Raw genomic sequence first — 21,296 nt, 5'->3', positions numbered from 1 at the left:
CCGGACACCGAAGCTTTCAGGGGCATCTGCCACCTTTCCCAACAGTACATTTTTAATTGCAACACATCCTTAAATAATAGCAGGTTCTCCTCCACTTTGTTCTCAGTTATTACAAAATCATTTAGCTCACTGCCTGAGTTTGATAAGCTTCTAGCCTGCACTTACCTACAGAATTTCTCATGTGTGAATGTAGATGCAAAATACTCATTCAGTTTTTTTAGCTATCTGAGCAGTTTCATCAACAGTGAACCATTGATATCCAGCGAACTGATCCAATTCATCCCCTTCTTCCTAGTGTTTACATAAATAAAGAAGTCTTTGCTGTTTTTCTTTGTATCCTTTGTCAAAGATTTCTGGCAATCTGCCTTTACTTGCCTAACCTCCTTTGTGACTTGATTGCAGACTATCTTATGTCTACCATAGGCTTTTATGTCACCTCATAATTTATATGCATCCCATGCATTTTTTTCTCTCTGCCATGGTCTCATTAGTTCATATGACACATCCATTTAGGCCTTGATCTTGAACAGTATTTCTTAGTTGGTATGAAAAGCCTAGTAGCTTCCAAGATTAATTCTTTGAATACTTCCCATTTAGAGTTTGCCGTTGGTAACATCATCAATTGGTCCCACTGTTATAGAATTTAAAAACTGTCTGAGTCACTGTAGTCAGCTTTACGAAAGCAAAAACAACAGGAGTTGTGTGAAAAATAGGGATAGGGGCAGATCACTCAAAAAATATGTCCAGTCTGGTAAGTAAAACACAAAAAAAAAAAAAGTTAGAAACCCCAATAAAATTGCTAACACAGGTTTAAACATCTTAAATTTCTAATAAATAAATATTACAGTAAATATAGCACTGTCTCACAGATAACAAACTGGCTAAGAAAACACGCCCACCTCCATCCAGTCTTGAATTCCACAATGACATGCAGGCAACATACCAAAAAATTATTGCACAGTAGATTATAATTAAAAACTTACGTCAACCAGGATTCTGAACAGCAACTTCATAATATCACTAGAAATAAGTGTGAAGTCTTATTTTTTAAACTTTGTATGTTTTGATAAAACACAGGTTGACAGCAGTGAATTGCATGCACAACTAACCCTCTCACCTCTGTGATTAAAGTTGCACTGTCACACCTTGCCAGTTGCTTGTTTACCATGTCTACACCTCCATAAAATATCACAAAGTTTCAGCCTAAATAATTCCTGACTCCTGGTAGCTGTGGCCAGAAACAACTAAACAACACCCACACACTAAGCAAACATAGGACTATGCTCATTTCTGGCCATTGTACAGAGTTTTGTATATCATCACAGAGAAACCATGGCACAACACATATCCACATTACTCCAGTGGACAAGGTAGCCAAAAGTCCAGCACAGCCCAAGAATAAACAAACATTTATAACTACTAGATAGTTGATCATTGCTTAATAATATTTAAGGTTTTGCATTTTATATCCTTGCATATAACACCGATACTAAATATGCATAGGAACTTGGTGAGAGATTAAGTTTTGAATTCTTGTATACATTAAAAAATTCAAACTCCAGCTGGTGATATTATAGCATCTTCAATAATAATCTCAATGTGTTGTAAACAGAATGAATGAATTTAACTAATCAGATCTCCAGGACTGATATTATAAGAACAACTGAGACATTGAACCATCCAGAGAGGGGAGGGGGGGGAGATTGCTTTTTATTAAAAGTTGATAAAAGGTGACGAGTTGATTTCCAGAATCTGCTGCACCAGGTCGATGTTAGTCTGTGTGCAAGATAACTAGTGTAGGAGGGGGGGGGGGGGGGGGCAGGGGTTAAAGCCAGAAACTTCTAATTAATGCTTTTTACACATCTTATTGTGACCTATGATTTTGCCCATAGTTCTTACCACCGTTCCTGTCTCTACTGAGGATAGTTGGTTTGATTTGGTAGTTGTTGGAGCATCGGCTTCTGTGGCCATATTGCACCTCCCAAGGTTTTTGCAGTACTTTGATCCAAGCCCGAGGCGGGAATCGAACCCGCGACCTTTGGGTTGCCGGGCAGGTACTTTACCCACTCGGCTAGCCCGGTCGGCAAGAGGATAGTTGGCAGAATGTTCCAGAAGAAATATGTATGGATTGCTGTATATTTTTATTATGACTAAATTTTTTTGTAAACTGTCAATCACATTGAATTGTTTATTGTTTTATGTTGTGCAAGTGCTTTCCCATACTGTTTAGAAATTCTAATGTAATATTTATCTAAGTTTTAATAGAAATTTTAGTTAAAATACCACAGAAATGATTTAGATATCAAATTATCTAAACCCGAATAAGTGAGATATGCATGTCCAGCACCTTCTATATTACAAATCCTGCATCAGGCCATATAAACAACATTAGAATTATTTCTAGCTGTTTCATATTTCATGTAGTAATTTGCATATGAATTAAAATTTGTAATTTACTCATTGAAGGCCATGCACATTTGAAAGAATTCTTACAGGTGTAATTAATATGTGATGCTCCATATGCTGATCTGCTGCAGTGGTTCTTCTCAGTCTAAAGGATATATTGTTTTTTTTTTTTTTTTTACCATGTCATATATAAATTATTTTGTTATGGTATCTGAACTTTTTTTATACTCATAAAATGTTCTTTCATTAATCGTCAATTTCAAATATGATAGTCATATGAAGATTTGGAGGTTTTATTTTGAATTATTTCATTTTCAGTTAAACAGTCAGTTATGCTGTGGAGTTGCAATTCTTCATTCGGCTTTGAAAGGAAATCCAGATAGTCTTGCACCCTACATGAAAGATTTAATTCAAATATTGGTTCCTCTGTTATCATCACCTTTATGTGCAGAAATAATATGTAAAACTTTTATAGAACTGCATCATGCTGTTTTTTGTGGAGAATTAGCCAAGTGGGGTAAGTTAAAATTATTTTTTGTGGTTTACCATTTGTGTTTGTTGATTATTCTCTCTCTGTCCAGAAAATATTGTTACAGAATGTTACACCTATGCATAAGCATATTGGATATTGTGTGTATGTTCAAAAACACACACTCTGCTTCAGTTAACAGTCCCGGAAAAGCTTTCTTCAGCAGAAATCACACCAGTAATATTTTTTGACCAATGTTGAATTAAGTTAATTTTTTTTTTGACATAAGTGTAATGTTATTAATGGAGGATGTTCCTTGTGGATTTCAAAAAACATATTTTTATAACAGAAAATGAATATGAACATTAAATTAATATACAATCATATAATGAGCATATGAAAATAATTCATTTGATTTAATTTCATTCCCACCCACTCGCTTTTAAACGTCACCTGTTTTTAAGCTTATGTAATACATAATAGTTCAGTTATGTCTGTAACACATTTATTTAAGTCTACTAAACAATATATAGATTCCATTTGTCTTGTAATAACTTTCTTTATTAGGGAATAAAATTTGGAAGATTATTTAATTCAAAATAACCCCAGGGGCTCACATATAGTGAGTATGGGCTTGGCGAACCCGGTGTCCTCAGCTGGATATCATCATCATTCTTCTCATTCTTGGTGATTCCTTTCTACTTCTCTCTCTCGGGGTAACTCGGGGATTTTTTTTTTTTTTTTTTTTTTTTTTTTTGCTGGTGCAGCATAAGCCTCAGGCTTCCTTGCACCATATATGGCTAATAATATTAATAATAAAATAACATAATGTCTCATCAGACTGATAAGTATTTTCACCCTTGGGCCTTTTATGCTACAGACATAACATTGTATATTGCACTGTGTATGGGACATAATCTGAGCTAGAATCTGGGTTCTAGCTTAGGTTACATCCCATGTAAATCTTCTATCCAAAGACACTTTTGTCATTAGATAGAAGCGAACATGGTGTATAAGAGAATGCCTGTTATCTATAGGTTATGAATAGAAGGACATTTTTTGATACTAGTGTTTGAGAGAGAGAGAGAGAGAGAGAGAGAGAGAGAGAGAGACTAATATGGAAAGGATTAAAAACATTAATATCAAGTGGCTACTATGTTTTTTTGTTTTTTTTTTATGAAAACCCCAAATACGAGAGGTATTAGAACGTATAGTACTTAGTACCGTGCTGTATTAGTCTTGGGTTGGAGGTTGAGAAGATGAAAGAAGATATTTTTTGACATTAGACTTGAACTTCTGTAGACTGTAATTTTCAGGAAGTACACATGAAGGAAGATAGTTCCAGAAAACGGCATGTGAATGAATAAACGAGGAAGATGAAAAGCTGGTTCTGTGAGTTTTAAATTGGACAGTAAATGGATGTTGACTGGTGGCGGCACGTGTTCGGGCTGTTTTGAAAGAGAGAGCGGGAATTATAGAAGCAAATTCAGAAGAACAGTGCCCATGGTGGAAGTATCTGTAGAAAAGACATGCAGCAGAAACAGTATGTCTATGAGACAGCGAGTGGAGAGACTGTTAGAAAAGGAATTATTAATCAACCTAGAAGCCTGACAGAGGTTTTGGGGGCACCGTCCCAGATGTGGGAACAATATTCCATGGTAGGGCGGATTTACAATTTGTACAGAGTGAACACCTGTTTGGAAGAAAAGTAAAAGCTGAGAGCGAAAGAGAAAACCAAGTGTTTTAGATGCATAGGAAGCAATATTTGTAATGTGCTTGTGCCAAGAGAGATTAGAAGTCAGGGTAATCCTGAAAAGAGATATATCAACTTGTCTAGAAATAGGAGCGTCACAAAAAAGATAACCATAGGAGCAGAAGAATCCTTTTTTGCGAGATATAAGACAAGACTGAGTTTTAGAAAGATTGAAATCAACTAAGTTGTCTTTGATCCACTGGAGAATTAATTACTTGGAGATCAGCATTTAAGGAATTGGTAGCAGATATTTGAGAAGTTGAAGCTGATTGAGCAGGGCAAGGTTTCTCAAAATGGAAAGTGGAATGCAATGTGCTATCATCAGCAAAACTATGGATAAGATTTCCTGTCAATGGAAGAACGTCATTAACGTACAAGAGGAAAAGCGTGGGGGAAAGAACTGAACCTTGGGGGACACCAGCATTAGTGGAGAAGTTAGAAATTTGTTTAGTGCCAAACACGATCAAAAGCTTTTGAGATATCAAGAGCAATTGCTTGTGTTTCACTGAAATTTTCATTGAATTTGTCCATAAATGGGTAACATAATCCAGAATATCACCAGTGGCTCAACACTGACTGAATCCATACTGGCGGTTGTTGATTAGACAGAAGGTTTCTAGATAGTTTGAATTGGTGGTTAATTGATTTCTCCATTACTTGCACACACTGTTCCACATGTTCCTTCCAAGCACAGAAACATTTCTGCAAGTCATCTTCTGTAATCATTTTGGTTGATTTTTGCTGAATGTCTTCAATGGATTGACAAATAATATAAATAACCTATAATCACAGTGAGTGATTATAGAGTGCCAGCAATATTCAAATGAATAGTCATGGCACTTTCTTTTAGCACTCTAAATGCAGCTTCATTACATCACCAAAAAATGTACTCTAACCTTTATGCTTATTGTGTTAAAAAAGTTAGTGTTCTTAAAAGAAAGTTGTTAGCATTTGATATTTGTCTCACCATGAAACACTCGAGGACCTTATTTAACTTTCAAAATAAACTTTATGATGAGATTGATAAAGAACTAATTATATAAAATTTTATGAAATTTTGAAAATAATTTCTAAATGTGTAAAATTCATGTAATAAGAGACTGACCCCTACCAGCTGTGAAAGCAATCACTGGAACTATGGCTCTAATATAGGCGATGTAACATTATTAATCCCATTAAGCAACAATTTTATATCAAGCAGTGACATGGCAACTGACATTGAAAGTAAGTTTTGTGACATTTTGAAGGTGATCAAATTTGCTTTACTGCTTGATTAGCCTACTTTAGGTGATGGTGAAGCCTTTGTATGTTTCCCCCCCCCCCCCCCTCAAGCAGTTAAAAAGTTACTTTGATCAAAACCATTTATCTTGCCAATATCTGGACATATGCAACTGATGGTGCACCCCTTGGCCAGGTAATGTTTAATAGCACTCAAAAAAAAAAAAGAAGAAAGAAAGAAAAGCACAGCGACACATGTTTTTTTTCCCATACATTGTGTGGTCCATCACTAGCATTTGGTTGTTAACCATATCAGTAATAGACTACAATAGTCTCTAAGTTGTTAAAGACTATCAAAAAATAAAAGCTGATTATAAGAACTAATTATAATGACCAATTATTTTGCCATCTCTGTTATGAAAATACAGAGTTTCAGCCTCTCTTCCTGCATATCAGATTGTGGTTGTTTGAAAGGCAGTAACTCGCAGTACACAGTATCATATGTACATCTCGAGTTTCTTTAGTTTATCCAAGAATGTGTACTGAATTAAAGTTAAAAATGACATGGCATCTCTCTCTCTCTCTCTCTCTCTCTCTCTCTCTCTCTCTACAAATTAAATGTAGTGACCATTGAATTTTAAGGAAATAAAATTAATATTGTAATAATAGTAATAATAAAATTAATTACAATTAATCAAGAAAATAAAATTAGTCTTGTTAAAGGATTTATTATGGCCTCAGTAATAAGCTAATACTCTTTATAAGTAATTCTACATGTTTCCATATCTACAGAAAGTGAGAGGCAAAATGAAGGAAAGTTGTTATCATTTGATATTTGTCTCACCTTGAAGCACTCAAGGACCTTATTTAACTTAAAATACCGGATTTGGTTATTGATCCTTTGTTTTGGTAAATGTGTAAAATGCTTAGAAAAACTTGCATGGAAAAAGTACATTTCAAACAAATTAGTTGTGAAGAGTCAAGAATCAAAACATTTATTTTGATTCTTGCTTATAAAGCATTAATTTTATTGAAAAATGAAATTGTTAGTTTTTAGCTTTTCCATCACAGTTGGTTGAAAATTGGTTTTTAATTAATCTTGAGAAGGACTTGTGAAGTACTGCTAAGTAGAAAAGTCTGATAAAGGCACTTGACTTGATTTATAAAAATTACTGATAGGAGTGATTTAAGACTATTTGTTAAACATAGGATCAGAATAATCACTTACCCTTTAATATTTGATGTGTTTTGTTGAAGTGCTGTATATTAATTTATCTTGCCTTCTTAAAAAATATAAAATTTTTGCAACTGTTCAATTTTCTAAGTTGTTTTATTGCCTTATGATTGAATTAAAGATTATTTGAAAGGGCAGTAGGAAAACAGCTTCACCAGAATGAGCACTGTTGCAGAATAACAACTGGTTTCGGTGAATATTTTTAAAAATTGGCTTCTTTATTTAAGAGGAATATTGGCATTTGTGCTAGTATTGAAATTAGTTTGATTTGAGTTACTGTTGATTATTAAACTGGTGTCATTTTATATACTTGCCATATGTCTCTCTCTCTCTCTCTCTCTCTCTCTCTCACACACACACACACACACACACACACACACACACACACACACACACACACACACACACACACACTATATTGAAATGATTTCACTGGTTGTGCCCATTTTAATCAAGAAATTTTTCTTCACATGTAGAGCAAGAGAGAGAGAATCTGTTTCATAATAGAATGGTGTTAAATGTAATGTTTACTTAGTAGCACAGAACTTTTTAAGTGGATGTTATGACTTGCTATGTTTGCAAAAAAAAAACGGAAAGGGAAATGATATTGTAATTTCTTCAATAAATGTTTATAAATTTGAAACTTTATACATCAGAAACTACAGAAATGATTGAAACTTTCTATGTTTTCATTTATTTATTTATTTATTGTTTTTTTTCTTTCTTAGGGCTACCATTATCTTATATTACTCTTCGAGTGCTCCAACCACAATGTAATTTAGATCCTTCTTGGACTGAAATGAACCTTGAAACTGCTATAAGGAAAATAGTCAGCATTATTTACAATCATACATGCCAGGCAAGTGGAAGTACATATGATGAACACAAGTCAGCAGCTGTTGCTATGCAACGTTTAACATCTCCAGCTTTTGCTTATTCTTTCCCTCTCATAGAATATGTGTTGTCCAACTATAATACAGAGGATAATTTGATAGTTGAAGTTTTGCATATAATATCAGAACATGCTCAGTTAAGGGATACCAATAAGTCCTTGGTAATTTTTAGTTCTTTATTTTTCTTGCAGTTTTAGTTCATCTTATAATGAAATTAGTAATTATACTTATAAATTGATTGAATTTTAATAATTTAAAGATATTGTAATGTTTAGAGGCCTGATAGTACCTTTATGCTAAAAGTATTGAAATCTCAAAATTCCTTTCAACTAATAGCTCATTTAAATATATAAATTATATCTTATACTGATTCAACACAGCTTTTAATTCTTAAAGTCATCATATGACATTTAATATAAACTTACTTTATATAACTATATTTTCTTGAATACGTGCTGACTTTAAGAATTAAAAGCTGTGTTGAATCAGTATAAGATATAATTTATATATTTAAATGAGCCATTAGTTTTTCAGCAGTATTTCTCATTTATATTGTTTTACAAAGTGCTATATAAATTACAATAACAATTGTTAATACCAATGTCAAAAAGTTCAGTGCCTTCTTAATAACTACGTTAATGATATGTAGTTAGGTATTCAGTTCTTCCTAGTATAAGGTCAGAGTCCAAGAATTCAGTCTGATTTTTTTAACTCAGGATATCCTTCCCTTTAACATGTTCACTACTTAATTGATTCATATATGCACCAGGAAATTTTTCATCCATCTGAATGAAAAGTCACACGACTTTAAAAACGACTTTAGTCACAAGACTAAAAACCATTTTCTTCTGATTTGTTAAATGAAAAACTGGATTTTGTCAAGCAACCCTCACCAGAGAAGATTAATTTGGCCACATTGAGAAAAAAAATCCCAGAAAAGTTTCTGTTCTGCCCAATACAGAAGAGACTAAAGCCCAAGATTGTTGAACTCAGTGTATGAAGGATAGATCGTTGGTGGCAGAGAATGTGTTAAAAGCACCCAACACTAACATTTTCCTTAGATTAATTATGTAATAAAATACTTTTGTGCAAATGTATGAGCTTATGCAGCATCATCCAAAAAAAAAAAAAAAAAAAATCACACCATTCCCTCCAAATGCCTGTCCAGTTCCTCCTTAAATTTATTCAACCTATCAACTTCCACGACGACAGATGGAAGTTTGTTCCAGCAATTAACCATCCGCTGGCTAAAGGAAAATTTCCGCACATCTATTCTACATCTGTCCTTTCTTAATTTGAATTTATGCCCCCTTAGGTTCGTAATCTGAACAAGTGGAAGGATCCCATCAGAATTCAGCGTGCTGAACCCATTCATTGAACCCTTATACACCTCAATCAGATCACCGCGCAGGTGCCTAGTCTCCAGCCACTGCAATTTGCAGAACTTAAGCCTCTCTTGATAAGAGGATCCCTTCATTCCCCTCACCAATCTTGTTGCTCTTCTCTGTACACGCTCAAGTAAATCTACATCCTTCCTAAAATGAGGCCTCCAGACCTGTACGCAGTACTCAAGCCATGGCCTGACCATTGCCTTATACAGAGGGATAATCACCTCCTTTTCCCTGCTAGCAAAATTCCTATATATCATTGACAAAACCCCATGACCTGCCCTGGCAGCCTGTCTGCATTGCTCAGAAAACTTCATATCTGCCTGCACAATTACTCCCAGGTCTTTTTCATTTTCTACCACCTTAAGTGTAGTACCACACAGTTGGTACATTTCTCTGGGGTTACTTCTACCCATATGTAGTACTTTGCATTTGTCAAGGTTAAACTTCAGTTGCCACTTCTTAGCCCATCTGCCCAAATTATCTAGACCTGTTGCAGTAGCACACTGCCATTACTGTCATTAACAACCCTGCCAACCTATGTATCATCTGCAAACTTCGACACTAAGCCTGATATTCCTTCATCAATATCATTGATAAATATACAAAACAACAGTGGACCCAACACCGAACCCTGTGGGACTCCACTAATAACATTAGTCCAAGAAGAGCAGCACCCATTGATTACTACCCTCTGTCTTCTCCCACTTAACCATCCTTTTATCCATTGTAGCAACTTACCCTTAATACCATTCTGCTCCAATTTGTACAATAGTCTTCCATGCGCAACAGTGCCAAAAGCTTTCCTGAAATCCAAATATATGATATCAAAATTATTTTTTGCATCCAGTTCCTTTGTAATCAGATCATAATATCCTATCAAATTTGTCAGACAGGACTTTCCCTTAACAAACCCATGCTGTGTCTGAATTATTGCTGCAGTCTTGTCTAGATGATCCTGCAATGCATCTTTAACCAGTGACTCCATTATTTTACCCGGAACAGAAGTTAAACTAACTGGTCTGTAATTACCCGTGTCACCCTTCGATCTCCCATTGTGAATTGGGGATACATTTGCACATCTCCAGTCTGTGGGGACCTCCCCTGAGTCCAAGGATGCTCTCATAATTATGGCTAACGGTTTGCTTAGTTGTTTTGCCGCCTCCTTTAATATAACTGGATAGATCCCATCCACCCCAGGTGCTTTTCTTACGTTTAACTTCAACAATTTCTCTTCCACTTTGCTCTCAGTTATTACAAAATCATTAAGTATCTTGCTACAATTTGATAACCTTCTGCCATTTTCAAACCTTAATAATTCCTCACGTGTGAATGTAGATGCAAAATACTCATTCAGTTTGTTTGCTATCTGAGCAGGATCATCAACAGTCGAACCATCGATGTCAAGTGGACCAATAAGATTCATCCCCTTCCTTTTAGAGTTTATATAAGTAAAGAAATCCTTGCTGTTTTTCTTAGCATCTTTTGCCAAGGATTTCTCGTAATCTGCCTTCGCCTGCCTAACCTCCTTTGTAACTTGGTTACAGATCAACTTGTAGCTATCATAGGCTTCTGTGTCACGTGTTAATTTGTATGCATCCCATGCATTTTTCTTCTCTGTTACGAGTCTCATTAGTTCATTTGACAACCATTTAGGCCTAAACCTTGAACAATATTTCTTAATAGGTATGAAACTTTTAGTATCATCCACGATTAATTCCTTGAATGCTTCCCACTTAGAATTTACTGTTGGTAACATCGTCAGTTGATCCCACTGTACAGAATTTAAAAACTGTCGGAGACCATTGTACTCGCCTTTACGGAAGCAAAAACCCTTTCCTTTACCCCTGATGGTAATTAAATCTTTAAGCGGGTATACCGCTTGTCTATCTTCCTTATGGCCTGCTGGAGTGCTGCTGCTGTGTGTTTCTGGGAGTAATTCTGTAGGTTAACTATTGCTGTCTTCTGTTGCTCAAAGAGGTCTATCAGGCCCCTTCCTCCTCCTCCTTTCCAGGCAATTCCACAGCAGACTTTGGGTTGAGTTGGCTGCTCTCATTGTCCTTGTCTTTCTCATGATATCCTCCAGCTCAGTGTTAATCCAATCTATGACCCTGAAGGATTATTATTAGCCATATGGTGCCAGGAAGCCTGAGGCTAATGCTGCACCAGCCAAAAAAATTTCTGAGTTAACCTGAGAGAGAGAGAGAATCAGAAGTGGAAGGAAATCACCAAGAAAAAAGAATGATGATATACAGCTCAGGAGGATTCTGGGTTTGCCAATCCCATACTCACCGGATGCGAACCCCTGAGGTAGATTTATATTTGCGCTTTTCCAGTGCATAGGCATAAAAATCTCTTTACCTCATTGTGTCAAATTCATCTGTTGTTTCTACCGTTCTCCCAACTTCACTAATCACTTGGAGCTCTTTGACTTCCTCTCTTTGCAACTTGACTTTCTCCAGTCCAACTTTCCTAACAGTGAGGTAATTTTCCTTTTAATAGTGATTTTAATGTTCACAACTCCAGCTGGCTTCCGTTTTGTAAGAACAAAAAGGATCTAGAGTAATTGTGCAGGCAAATATGAAGTTTTCTGAGCAGTGCAGACAGTCTGCAAGAGCAGCTCATGGTGTCTTGTCAATGATATACAGGAATTTTTCTAGCAGAGATAACGAGGTGATTATCCCCTTGTATAAGGCAATGGTCAGGCCATACCTCGAGTACAGATTACAGATCTGGAGGCCTTATTTTAAGAAAGGATGTAGAGCTGTTTGAATGAGTACATAGAAGGGCAACAAGATTAGTGAATGGAACAAAAGGTTGCTATTACAAAGAAAGGCTTAAATTTTGCAAATTACAGTGCCTGAAGACTAGGCACCTGCGTGGTGATCTGATTGAGGCATATAAAGCCTTGAATGGTTTGAGCATGATCAATGCTGATCTGATTCTTCCTCTTGCTCAGAATAATCACCTGAGAGGGCATAAATTCAAATTGAAGAAAGACAGATGTGGGATAGATGTGCGGAAGTTTGCCTTTAGCCAGCAGGTAGTTGGTTGGTGGAACAGACTTCCATCCTTTGTTGTGGAAGTTGATAGCCTAAAATTATTTAAGGCTGAGCTGGACAGGTATTTGGAATGAATGGAGGGGTGAAATGGGAGAGTTTTTTTTTTTTTTTTGGCTGATGCTTCATAAGCTTGCTTTCTTGCATCGTATGCCTCCACTGATGCTAATGCTAATAGATCCAAAGCAGAACTAGACAAAGATTTGGAGCAAGTAGACAGGTGAAATGAGAAGGTTTTTTTTTTTTTTTTTTTCCGCTAATGCTATATAAGCTTGTTTTCTTGCAACATGTGCCTTTACTAATGCTAATGCTAAATGAAAGCAAAATAAAGGTGAATTTGTTGAGAGTGGACATAAAATAGGCAACTCGGGCAGATGGAATCTATGCAATTATATTAAGGGAGGCAGCAAAGGAGGTAAGCAAATCCTTAGCCATAATTATGAGAACATCCAGAGAGATTTTTTTTTTTTTATGTAAACCCCAAACACGAGAGGTATTAGAACCTGTAGTACTTAGTACCGTGCTTGGGTTGGGGGTTGAGAAGACGAAAGAAGATATTTGTTGACATTGGACTTGAACTTCTGTAGACAGTAATTTTCAGGAAAGATGTATGAAGGAAGGTTGTTCCAGAAAATGGCAGTTGAATAAATAAATGAGGAAGATGAAAAGTTGGTTCTGTGAGTTTGAAGTTGGACAGTAAATGGATGTTTGCTGGTGGTGGCACGGGTTCGAGCTGTTTTGAAAGAGAGAGCGGGAATTATAGAAGCCAATTCAGAAGAACAGTGCCCATGGAAATATCTGTAGAAGAAGCATGCAGCAGAAACAGCATGTCTATGAGACAGCGAGAGAAGAGACTCTGTTAGAGATGAATCATGAATTAACCTAACTGCCCTCTTCTGAATGGAATCAAGAAGCCTAAGAGAGGTTTTGGGGGAACCACCCCAGATGTGGGAACAATATTCCATGGCAGGACAGATTTGCGATTTATACAGAGTGAACAGCTGTTTGGAAGAAAAGTAACACCGAGAGTGAAAGAGAAAACCAAGTTTTTTTAGATGCAGAGGAAGCAATATTTGTAATTTGTTTGTGCCAAGAGAGATTAAAAGTCAGGCCCCAAAAGAAATATACCATCTTGTCTAGAAATCAGAGTGTCACTAAAGATAACCATAGGAGCAGAAGAATCCTTTTTGCGAGATAAGACAAGACTGAGTTTTAGAGGATAGAAATCAACTAAGTTGTCTTTGCCCCACTGGAGAATTACCTGAAGATCAGCATTTAAGGAATTGGTAGCAGATTTTCGAGAAGTTGGAGCTGATTGTACAAGGCAAGGTTTCTCAAATTGGAAAGTGGAATGCAATGTGCTATCATCGGCAAAACTATGGATAGGATTTCCAGTCAATGGAAGAAGGTCATAAATATACAGGCGGAAAAGAGTGGGGGAAAGAACTGAACCTTGGGGGACACCGGCATTAGTGGAGAAGTTAGAAGACAGAGAGCCATCACCCTCAGTGAGCGATCAGAGAGAAAACTGGATAACCAGTTACTAAACACAGTTGGCAAACCATAAGGTGGAAGCTTGTTTAGAAGACCTTTATGCCAAACACAATCGAAAGCTTTTGACATGTCAAGAGCAACTACTTGTGTTTCACCGAACCTATCCATTGAATTAGTCCATAAATGGGCTAAACATAAACATGAGCCAGAACATCACCAGTGGATCGACACTGACGGAATCCATACTGGCGATCGTTGATCAGACGGAAGGTTTCTAGGTAGTTTAAGAGTTGGCGTTCAATTGATTTCTCCATTACTTTGGAAAGAGTAGAAGTAATTGCAATGAGACAATAATTGGATGGGAAGGATTTTTTCACCCTTTTTAGGAACTGGCTGGATATGAGCAAATTTCCAAGCAGAAGGAAACACACCTTTGGAATAAGAAAGTGAAAAAAGGCAGCAAAGAATAAGAGTAAGTTCAGGAGCACAGGTTTTGAGAACAAGTGGAGAAATACAATCGAGACATGGAGCTTTCTTAATCATCAAGATTCATCAAAATCCTTCTGACATCCTTTTGATGGAAGACCACAGGAGGCATTGAATGGAGCGTGTTGGGAAATGGTGGGATGTGTTTTAATGATCCAACTCTTGTATTAATGATCTTTACCAAGATCATTAATACATGAGTTGGAAGAAAAATGGGATGCTAGCAGGTCAGCCTTATCCTTGGCTGAAGTGACAACCAAACCATCTGGTTTGGACAGAGGTGGAAGCAGAGATGGGCAAAAGTTGCAGCCAATAGCTTTGGCAAGAGACCAGAAGGCTCGGCTACCATTAGGGCAAGAAGCAAGTTTTCTACTCTTAGCCTGTTCAAACTCTAGTTTGGACTGATTAATAACTGCTTTACAATTGTTGTGAGCTTTGGTGTAGGCAGAAAATGAAACTGAAGAATTAGAAACAAGCCAATTACGATATGCAACATTCTTCTCTTGAACAGCCTTAACACATTTATTGGAAAACCTAGATTTAGATAAAGGACGAGATTTTAAAGTGGAGTGTGGGATAAAGGATTCTATTCCTGCAAGGATAATTTCACTGACACGATCTGAGCGAACGTTGACATCACAAGTTTTGAAACAGTAATCCGAGCAAGGTAAAGAAGAAAAGAAATCTTGCAGGTCATCCCATTTTGCATTCTTGTAATGCCAAACAATATGAGGTTGGGAATAGCCATGAGATAAAGGCTCCATTGGAGAAGAGACAATCACCAAGTTGTGATCTGAAGTGCCTAAAGGACCTCTCACTTTGATCGCGTACTTAGAAGGGTTGTTTGTGAGAAAAGGATCAAGTATGTTGGCTGTATGATTAGGATTGTCTGGTATTCTTGTAGGTAATTGAACAATCTGTGCAAGGTCATTAGTAATTGCAAAAGCCTCAGCATCTCGACCAGCTGGGACGGTGTGACTAGAAAACGGAAGACGGCTGGAGTTGTGAACATTAAAATCACCAACGAAAATTACCTCACTGTTAGGAAAGCTGGACTGGAGAAAGGCAAGTTGCAAAGAGAGGAAGTCAAAGAGCTCCAAGTGATTAGTGGAGTTGGGAGAATGGTAGAAACAACAGATGAATTTTACACAATGAGGTAGAGAGATTTTAAGCCAAAGAGAGGAAATTCCAAATTGCCAAGTCTCTGACAGGGAATATCAAAACGGACATATGCACAAGTACCACCTTTGAGGCGAAAGGAATCATACAACGAATAATTTTGGCACCTGAGATGAGCAGTAGTTGAATCAACCGATAACTGAGATTCTGTCAGAAAAAGTACATGGAGTTTGGCAGACTGCAATTGGAAATGGACATCGTTAAGATTAGAATCGAGTCCACGTATATTTGTGAAATGAATTAGGAAGTGCTTGGGAGGTTTAGATCTTTTTGCAGATAAGCCTGCTCTATTAGTTTGACAATTCATGGTGTATTCAATAGTAAGAAAAAGTGAGTGGGACATGCTGCATGAAGTAATGAAATTTTTGGATATGGCATACACATGGTAAGATATACCCAGATCCTTGACATAACGTGGCCTCGACAATGCTCTCCGCATACACACCACTCAGACTCACTCCGGTCACTATCTGGCAGAGTAGAGGTAGCAAGATTATACACTAGCTGATCCGAAAGCCTCCTAAAGAGTTACCAATAGGTTTGGTCCAATGTACTAACTAGTGCCCGCCCTGGGAACACCGTTTTAGAGCTGTACCCTCGAAATGTAAGTAATATTGGATCTCGCCACGGCGTTCATCATAACCTCAAAAGTCATCAATCATACTGCATGATATAAGAGATTGGGAAGGGTTGACCGGAACTTAGCTGTAGAGACTAAACGGGTTGCACCACTTCAAGCCTCCAGTAAGCAAAGTGGTGGTATTGCACTGGTTGATGAGAGTCATCTACCACCTAGTACTGCCTGGTAACATAGAGGGGCGGCATTCCTCCTTGTGGTTTGTGCGCCACACCTCGACCCTGCTTACGTTAGTTCACACCTCGGTGGTCACCCACCATGTACTTGTGCATGGAGGTTATACCCAGGATTACTAATAGTCCCACCATCCTGAAGGTGCAAGCAAAAGATTTGGCTGTCACAGACCGTCTGGACTTTGCCGAAATTGGGTCCACTTGACTTGAGTGTCACCTGAATATCAGTTCCATAAGCGTTTTAGACTTCCATGTAGCAAGTCCAGCTTGTCTGATGTATCTGAGAGAATGTCTGTGACAACCTCAAGAAAGACTAACTTTCTTTTTAATTTTGGAAAAAAATTGTGATTTTTCTATTCTCATCTTTTCTTAATGGACTGCGTTACTTCTTTTATGGAACATTTTTTTTTTATTAAATAAAAAAATTAGTTATTTAAAAAAATGCCATGTTTTTTGGCCAGAATGTGTGTGAATCTGTTATTTATTTTAGTAATGGGCCAATAAAATGATATTTATTTATTAAACTATTATGTATATATTCGTAATTATAAAGCAAAATGTGATTGGTAATCATATTTTGCTTTATAACTATTTATAGTTCACTAGCTACTGTTGTATGTGAGTAAGTATATATTTAATATTCCACATTTTCTGGTCAAGTATGCGGGTGAATTTTTGAAATCATCACTTTGTTTTGTTTATGATATAGAAGAGGCTTGAGGGCAAATAGAATATTTGTCAAAATTTTTGTAAAATATAATTGAACATTGAGTAACGTCAGACCAAGAATATACCTGTTTTTACCTTTCTTCCCCCCCCCCCTTTCTTTAGAAAAGTCCTGCATATTTACCAACCAAACAAATGTTATCTGTATTGATGTGCATGATTGAAAAATCTTCTGGACAGGTGCAGGTAATGTTTCCATTTCATATTTAAAAAAAAAAAAAAAAAAAAATGGGAAATATATATAAAACTTTAATAATACTTTATATTTGGTTTTGAATAGGGTGCATTATTTTTCAATAATACATAATAAATAAAAATGTAGCAATTTACATCTATGTAAAGGTAGATATGATTGATCAGTGTGTTATGCTTGTAGAGGTTACCATATTGATATTGCTACTTATATAGATGTTACATGATATTGTACCATTAACATAATAGATAGTCCTGAAATTGGAATATAAAAATATATATGTATTATGAATAAATAATTCTGAGGCTGCAACGAATGTTTAAAATCTAGATCAGGGATCACCAGTTAGTTTTCATTGGGGTCCATATTAGAAAAAAAAAAAAAAAAAAAAAATCTTATTGCGGACTGTATGCTTGAAATTAAAATAAAATTAATAAATCGTCTAATAAATATTAGGTGATATTTATATTTATTTATGTAATTACTATAGTTTGTAGAAGAATAAGAGAAATTTACCTCAGTGTGATCTTTGATATAACAGAGCTATTACTATAGATCAGCTTTTCCTAAACTTTTTTAGTCACGGAACACTTATCATCTCACAATATATTAATGGAACACTTATCTCACAATATATTAATGGAACACTTATATTCTTTTGTGGCTATTTGGTTTTTAAATTAAAAAAAAAAACATACAATTAATGCTCAAATGCATTTTATTTTTGAAAACAAAATCAGTAAAAATATACGTATAAAAATTATAAAATCGGTTGAAAATTAAAGCTGTATTCTACATGAGGGAACTTATATAATACATGCCAAAACAATACGAATTACGATCTTTAAAAGGAAAAAAATTAATTGCATTGGTGTTTGGTTTTTTGAATCACAAATTTGTTTAATATTAGATATAATGCTGGAAAGTTGAATCCTCGTGTCAGCAGCAGCATCAAATCTATTCCTATATTTAGTTTACATTGCAGTATAATAGGAAAAGTCAGTCTCACACAAATAAGTTGTAGCAAAAGGAATTAATACTCAAACTTCTTGTTTAGCCACATTGGGGTACTGTTCTATTAAGCTACTCCAAAATTATTTAGCAGAAGTTCTTTAAACTTCTGTTTTAAATTAGTGTCAAAATTGAAATCAATTAGACTTTTGTAATCATGCGTATTCAAGCTGACTGGTTTGGTTATAAGTATAAATGGATTTCGAACCCAAGAATGATCATCAGTGGTTTTTCGAAAATCTTCTAATAAAGATGACTGCAAGTCACATAAGTGTTGTAAAATTTTGCTGAAAACTTCTTTCTTTATGGATTGTAGAATTTATTTTTATCAGAAATTCATGCAACGTGGGGAAGCAATCAAAGTTATTTAGTTCTACAGAAGATATCCAGAATTCCAGTTTCTTTTTAAAGGATGAAATTTTATCCATTGTATTAAAAATTGTCACATTCTTCCCTTGTAGTAACAGGTTAATTTCATTTAATTAAAAAAAAAAATATCTGCAAGATATGCAAGTCTCATTTGCCACGAGGAATTTGTCAAACAGTTGATAAAATTTCTTCCCGAGTTACCAGAAGTGAAGAATATCAGTAGTTCACTACAAAGTTCAAAGGTCTCTCTCAAATACTTTGATCGTGTTCCTGTTGTGTTTATGCAGTATTACAGATATGAGAATTTTTCATCTTTTCTTGTGATGCTTTTTCAACATGCCCATATATCATGTTTTTTTTTTTTCTTTCTTTTTTTTTTTGACTTAGTATTATTATTACATGTATTACCAATGCACCCTTTAGTCCTATTACAGGCTAATAAATTGTTTGTTAAACCTTCACTTTTTTTGCTCTTGGTAGATGTACTCTGGTTCTGTGTCACCTGTCTTTCTTTCCTAACAGTTGAGTCCCTAATTAAAACTACCTCCTATGGAACCAATGCATTCTGCACTAGTTTATTCATTTCTGGAGCTAGATTTGGTGGTATGTCACCCAGCATAGCATCTGTCATGTGAGTCTCTGACGTGCTATGCTGATAACTTGCTGATAACAACATGGCAACTCCCATCAATTTCTGTAATTTGCAAATCTAGCACAGTTTTTTTTTTTTGGTATTAAATCAGCTCACACCAACCATAAGAATAAGTATTTACTGTAACTAAATTTATTTACATATTAAAATAAAATAAATATTTACAAAAACTGCTATTATATTAAATATACATGTAAAAACATTAAAACTGTGATAAAATCCTTGAGATAAAATACACTAAAATAAACCGGATTAAAAACGATAAAAATCTCTGGAGCTTTCGGAAGCTTGCGCTCCCTTCCTCAGCAGTAACAAAACTTCCTGCAGCACGTCCATATATATAACAGGCTCACGGTACCTATACACGTGGTGCAGTCGGCGCATGGTCTGAACTGGAAGCGGAAATAACTCGGGAACGTGTTAAGCAAAACCGTTCATCCGTACTTAGGATAATAGTTTCAAACAGAGGATGCATACGCATACCTCTGTCCCTATTCATAATATTGTGGTCGGATGAACAGATTCGTAGGCTCTCGAGCCATTTACGGTTCCAGAACCCATGCGCTCGATCTATGATAACCGCATCCTCTGGGGAAATTTGATGCTGCTTCTCCCAAAAATGTTCGGCCACAGCAGACTTATTGTAATCAGCGGTTTTTATAGCATTTGCGTGCTCCCCCAGACGATCCTTGAGCCGTCGTTTTGTCTCGCCCACATAACACTCCTCACAATCCGGGCATTTTATCCTGTATACTACTCCACTACTCAGGTCCTTTGCTATTGGGTCTTTTACCTGAGACAACACTGTGTGCAACCTCCGCCCGGGAAGCTGCACACAGCGTGTTTTATAGCCCCGCAAAATTCTAGCGAGATGCTCAGTAACGCCCGGATAGTAAGGAATGTATGCGGTAGCGACAGGAACAAACGGTTCCTGACGGTTAGACTCTATTCCTCTACTAAATCTGTCTATGATCCTCTGGGGGTATCCGCATTTTCTAAGGTCTGCTGTGACCCGTCTAATTTCACATTCTTTGTCCTCAGAAGTGGTGCAGTGTGACGCTGCTCTATCTAGTAGAGCTTTCACAACACTATTCTTATGCTGCCCAGCTTGTGCTGAACTATAATGGGTGTACTGGCCTCTGCACATAGGTTTTTTAAACACAGAAGTTTTTAGCCTAGGGCCTACCCTAGAGACCAGTACATCCAAGAAAGGAAGGGTACCTCCTGTTTCCACCTCTGAGGTAAATTGTATAAATTGGGAGAAGCTATTAAGCCAATGGAGTGCATCATCCTCTCTCCCCTTCTGGACCACGGTAAAGGTATCATCAACATACCTTTTCCATTTCTTTATGGGAAACTGACATCCACTAAAAACCCTGTCCTCTAACTCCTCCATGGCCAGATTGGCCACTATGGCGCTAATAGGAGATCCCATGGCTGTACCGTGAACCTGTTTGTACATAACACCTTGGTACAGCATAGTGGTGCTGGCCAGACAAAGTTCCACACCCGAACAAATATCCTCTACGTTTAAAGGCGATCTACTACCCAAAGAGACATCATTACTCAAAGATCTTCTAACACAATATATTCCATGTTTAATTGGAATGCATGTGAATAGTGACACCACATCAAAAGAAATCATGCTGTCGTTTTCATTTACAGTCAAATCTTTCACAAAATTCACAAATTCTTCTCTTCTAACACAATATATTCCATGTTTAATTGGAATGCATGTGAATAGTGACACCACATCAAAAGAAATCATGCTGTCGTTTTCATTTACAGTCAAATCTTTCACAAAATTCACAAATTCTTCTCTTCTAACACAATATATTCCATGTTTAATTGGAATGCATGTGAATAGTGACACCACATCAAAAGAAATCATGCTGTCGTTTTCATTTACAGTCAAATCTTTCACAAAATTCACAAATTCTTTACTGTCTTTTATGA

General features: G+C 36.3%; 1 protein-coding gene across 2 annotated transcripts in view; it reads left to right on the top strand.

The window, feature by feature from the left end:
• Positions 1-21,296, top strand: part of l(3)80Fj (lethal (3) 80Fj) — a 694,407-nt gene that overhangs the window by 288,032 nt on the left and 385,079 nt on the right. For both annotated transcript variants that reach the window (XM_090387924.1, XM_090387932.1), the window contains exons 23-25: positions 2,725-2,923; positions 7,809-8,134; positions 17,221-17,301. In XM_090387924.1, the coding sequence (XP_090244050.1) occupies positions 2,725-2,923; positions 7,809-8,134; positions 17,221-17,301 (606 nt within the window). The remainder of the gene's footprint in view (positions 1-2,724; positions 2,924-7,808; positions 8,135-17,220; positions 17,302-21,296) is intronic.

The sequence above is a fragment of the Mastigoproctus giganteus genome, chromosome 2 (genome assembly GCF_048544385.1).
Source record: "Mastigoproctus giganteus isolate SK-2022 chromosome 2, ASM4854438v1, whole genome shotgun sequence".
Lineage (NCBI taxonomy): Eukaryota > Metazoa > Arthropoda > Arachnida > Uropygi > Thelyphonidae > Mastigoproctus > Mastigoproctus giganteus.
The sequence above is the reverse complement of the archived record's forward strand: the minus strand, read 5'-3'. Positions and strand labels throughout refer to the sequence as shown.